General features: G+C 34.9%; 1 protein-coding gene across 1 annotated transcript; it reads left to right on the top strand.

Annotated features, from left to right (window-relative positions):
* Positions 1-233: 233 nt before the first annotated feature.
* On the top strand, positions 234-3,849 carry LOC130622206 (uncharacterized). Its single transcript, XM_057437641.1, has 2 exons — positions 234-2,261; positions 2,334-3,849. The coding sequence occupies exons 1-2, from the start codon at positions 1,920-1,922 to the stop codon at positions 3,528-3,530; spliced, it is 1,539 nt and encodes a 512-aa protein (XP_057293624.1). The 5' UTR covers positions 234-1,919; the 3' UTR covers positions 3,531-3,849.
* Positions 3,850-4,833: the final 984 nt, after the last annotated feature.

Raw genomic sequence — 4,833 nt, forward strand, 5'->3', positions numbered from 1 at the left:
AAAAATGACCCCCGTCTCAAGTTTTGATTTTTGAGCGCACGTTCTCATTCGATTTGTAAAGCTGAATAAAATAAAACAACCACCATTGTGTTTTTTTTGTGAGATTGTTTTGGCAGTAGCGAATGATAACGAATAAAATATATGCGAAGGAGAGTTAAATGTTTTTGAGAAAAAACTCATGTCAGGCAAAATATTTTGAAAGAAGTTTTGCGTCAGTTGTCGTGTTCGTAGGCATATTTTTTTTTATCAACGCGAAGACCAATATTTAAAGGGAATATGTAGAGTTTTGTTATGGTTTTAAACACGAAAAAGAAAATTATGCTTGGCTAAATTTTTTGTTTATTTTACCTTCAAAATGATCGTCAGGAATTTCATTTGTATCCCTGCAACACAAGATTTCACTGTACGACTTCATCGCTTTACAGTGACCACCGCATTGGCACCAGTTATTATTGCCGATCCTTGAAACTTCATCTTCTTCCTTACACTCTCGGAACTACACGTTCCTAATTTATTCAGTTCTTTCAAAGAAAATTCTGGTTCAAAATTGAAGGGTCTGAGAGTGGATAAATCAGGTATGTCATCGTTTTCATCTCTGTTAGAACTTGAATCGCTTCGAATTTGATCCATTGCTTACAAAACTAACACTGTATTTTCAAAGAAGTAATTTGTTACAGATTTGAAAAGAAATATAGCAGGAAAGAAGTAGATTCTTCTAGCAAATTGTGTAGTAGTGAGGGCTGCTATGTTCTGATATAAAGCTTCGTGTGCACATGTGTGTTAAAAGTGATTTTTTGATTTAAAGTTGTTCCTTAGGTCCCAAATTACCAAAAAAATATGGGTGGCAAAATTTTTTGTCCCATCGGACCAAATTAGATGACGTCATCACTTTTACAGTCAGCAAAAAAATAATTTCACATTTATATGTCATATTATATATCGTTGGAAAGAGGAGATCGAGTGGATCAAAAAAAATGTAAAAACCATGTCTTCAAAACGTAACGTTCGAAAGATATTACTATTCAAACTTTGTACAAATTACAGACCAGTAATTTACTGACCCAGCACAAAAATGACTATAACCTGCTCAATAGCGAAGTTTTTTTGTTGAATTTTAGTATGGTATTGGGTCACCCTAATGTCTTTCTGTTTGATCAAAATTTATTGTTCAAATCACTTCAAGGGATAATTTACAGACCAGTAATTTACAGGCCAAAGCACATGTTTAGTTGTTTACTTTAGTTTTGAAAAGCAAGTAGCGAATTTCACTTAGACATTTTGTATGTATTAGTATCAGTATAATAACAAGTTTTGTTTTATAATTGTTCGATTTCATAGACATAGACATAGAATTCGAATGTTCTATTTCTAGAAAACATTCTATTGTTCAATTTCATAGCTAGACTGTTTAATTTCGAAGTGTTAGTGAAGTGTAATGTGAAGTTTATAGTATAGACATACATGCATAATAATAAAATGAATAGACCGAATTAAAATGGATGTTAACTGTGTAAAAACAATAAATGTGCTGGATTTTGGGAAATGTATAGTTTGTCAGAAAGATACATTAAAAAAGGTACCGCCTTACTTAAACATTTTTTCCCATTCCTGTTCTGAGTTCTGAGAGTTTTGAGAGAAAGATTTTTGTTTGATACTTTGACCAAGATGTCGTATTTTGTTTAGAATGTTGGCAACCCAAAAGAGCAGTATTTGAAAAAGTTATTATCATGTCTGGAGGAAAGAGTTAGTTGTGGTGATTCGAAGTATCTAGATTGTTGGGAAAAACTGAAGTCATATGATATTGTACAGCTTGTTGAAGGAAAGTCTTCATACCATTCTGATTGTTACAAAATGGCCACAAATAAAACAGAGATAGACAGGTTAAAGAAACGGCCAGTATCAAAGATCTTGGAAAATCTATGAAAAAGAGAGTAGGGGATAAAGTTATAGAACTCAAAGAGGAAAAAACGCTACTATCAAGATTTTTAATCACTGCACGGAAACGTCCCGAGTCGGATTTGGAGCACTGTATTGGCAACTTTGAGTTTTCTGTTGTACCAAAGGCCTTGTTCAGTGCTGATGGAATTCCATTGGCTTGTTTAGACAAATCAAAATTGATTCACGGTATAGAGGAATTAGCCAGCAAAGAACAAACGACCAATGGTTTATCTGGAGAAGTCAAAACAAACAAAGTAATCATTATAGATGGAATGGCTGTTGTGAATCAAACACCAAAAACACCGGCAGTTAAAACATGCAAGGTATGTATTCAATTTATCACTATCTTACGTAATTTTCTGACGCACTTGTGAAATACTCTGTTAATTTTTTAGGATTTCGCATCAGCTTTCACAGAACGTGTACTACAAATTTCAAGAGGATGTGATGAAATACGATTGGTATTTGATCGCTATATAGAAAACTCCTTGAAAGCACGGACAAGAAAGCATCGTACATCTGGTAATGAAGTTCGATACAAAGTGTCAGACAACACCAATATTTCATCCATTAGTCTCAAGCAATTTCTTTCCCACATTGATACAAAGCAAGCTTTAACCATCTACCTGGCAAAGAAAGTGATGGAGGCTCTTTCATCATTGCATATTCGGTATATAGTGACTTATGATACTAAAATGGAATCAAATTTTGTTGATTGCAGAATACACGACCACGAAGAAGCTGACACAGCACTTATATATAATGCTATGGATGGTGCACAACAATCTCCTTTCACCAGTTGTATTGTTTACTCTCCGGATTCTGACGTGTTTCTACTGCTAATTTACTACTATGAGATGTTACCAATAAATACCATTTTTAGAACAGGGCGAGGTTCTACTCTACCTGATATTGATATTCGTAATTGCTTTGAAGCCCTTGGTGCAGTACACGCGAAAGCTATTCTTGGTTTTCATACGTTCACAGGGTGTGACCAAACTGGGCGTTTCAACAAGAAATCGAAGTCTGCTTGGCTGAAGATTTTTTTACAGGCAGATAATGAGGTGGTTCTGGCATTATCGACACTTGGAGTACTTCCTAATCTGGAAACACTGGAAAGCTTAGAACGTTTCGTGGTTTCAATGTATAAGGGGAATAAATGTCCTGCAGACGTGGTATCACTATCTCAATTGCGTTGGCATTTATTCTCCAAATTCCAGTGTGATGCTGATATGTTGCCACCAACATTAGCTGCATTGAAGTACAAAATATTCAGGTGTCACTTCATTTCAATGGTTTTACGAAGCTCGCATATCCTCATTCAACAACTTCCGAATGCAATCAATTATGGTTGGGATACAGATGAAGTCGGTAACTTATCCCCCATAATGACTGATGAACTTCCTGCACCGTTGGCACTCATCGAGTTAAGTTCTTGTAACTGCAAAACAAGTTGCATATCCAACCGATGTAAATGCCGTAAAAATGGTTTTTTGTGCACTGACATGTGTAAATGTACGACGTGTCAAAACAGTGGTGGCGCAAGCGATGAATCCGAGTCAGATGAATATAGTTCTAGTGATGATGAGTGAATGAAACATTGTACAAGCATTGCTGAAGTTGTTTTTTGTCATTATTTTCAGCAATTTTTTTAACTTTGTGAAATTGCCAGAAAGAAAGTAAACAACTAAACACGTGCTTTGGTCTGTAAATTACTGGTCTGTAAATTATCCCTTGAAGTGATTTGAACAATAAATTTTGATCAAACAGAAAGACATTAGGGTGACCCAATACCATACTAAAATTCAACAAAAAAACTTCGCTATTGAGCAGGTTATAGTCATTTTTGTGCTGGGTCAGTAAATTACCGGTCTGTAATTTGTACAAAGTTTAAATAGTAATATCATTCGAACGTTACGTTTTGAAGACATGGTTCTTACATTTTTTTTGATCCACTCGATCTCCTCTTTCCAACGATATATAAATGTGAAATTATTTTTTTGCTGACTGTAAAAGTGATGACGTCATCTAATTTGGTCCGATTGGACAAAAAATTTTGCCACCCATATTTTTTTGGTAATTTGGGACCTAAGGAACAACTTTAAATCAAAAAATCACTTTTAACACACATGTGCACACGAAATTACATAGTGGCCCTCACTATAGCCTGTGTTGTGACTCTTTCACGCGATGCAATGTTTTGAACTATAAAACGTCATACTTGAGTTAGAACCCAGCTTTTTTTTTCTGACGCGCTTTGTTTGTGTCAACATTAGAGACATTTCCGAAACTCCAAGTTTAATGAAGTAAAGTTTTTTTTGTTTTTATAAGTATAAATACATGGAATTATAAAATCAAATAAATTTATTTTTTTCGACCGAACTTCCCCTTAGACCATAAACGTTTCAATCGCGCGATAACCATGAATGATAGGCTGTATTTTTGTTAGCAGAAATTGTAGAATGCATTGTGGATGTTTCATAGTTATGCATTTTTAATAGCGAGATAATTATGCAGCGCCTGCATCTTGTGTACTCTAGTAGAGCAATTTGCTGTTATAGCATAGAATATTTTTGAGATATCTTTGAAAATAGTCTCAACTGGACAGTGTATGTGGCGCAGTGGTAGCGTGTTTGTCTTCTGACCATGGTAGTACGAGTTCGAACCCTGGTAAAATCAGTGGATTTTTTATTCATTATTTTCGTTTTCACTTTCCTTTTTATCTTTCTGTTGAGATGTCTTTTCACGCCATCAATCCTATTTTTTGTACATTATTTGCATCAACCAATTTCACAACCTTGCTCATTTTGTGAGCAGATCGATTAATCGAAGATCGATAGCAGCGCGGGCGGAATGATTCTAAAATTCAATGGATCTGGAAAATGTTATACAACT

This window comes from Hydractinia symbiolongicarpus, chromosome 12 (assembly GCF_029227915.1).
Source record: "Hydractinia symbiolongicarpus strain clone_291-10 chromosome 12, HSymV2.1, whole genome shotgun sequence".
Classification (NCBI taxonomy): Eukaryota; Metazoa; Cnidaria; class Hydrozoa; order Anthoathecata; family Hydractiniidae; genus Hydractinia; species Hydractinia symbiolongicarpus.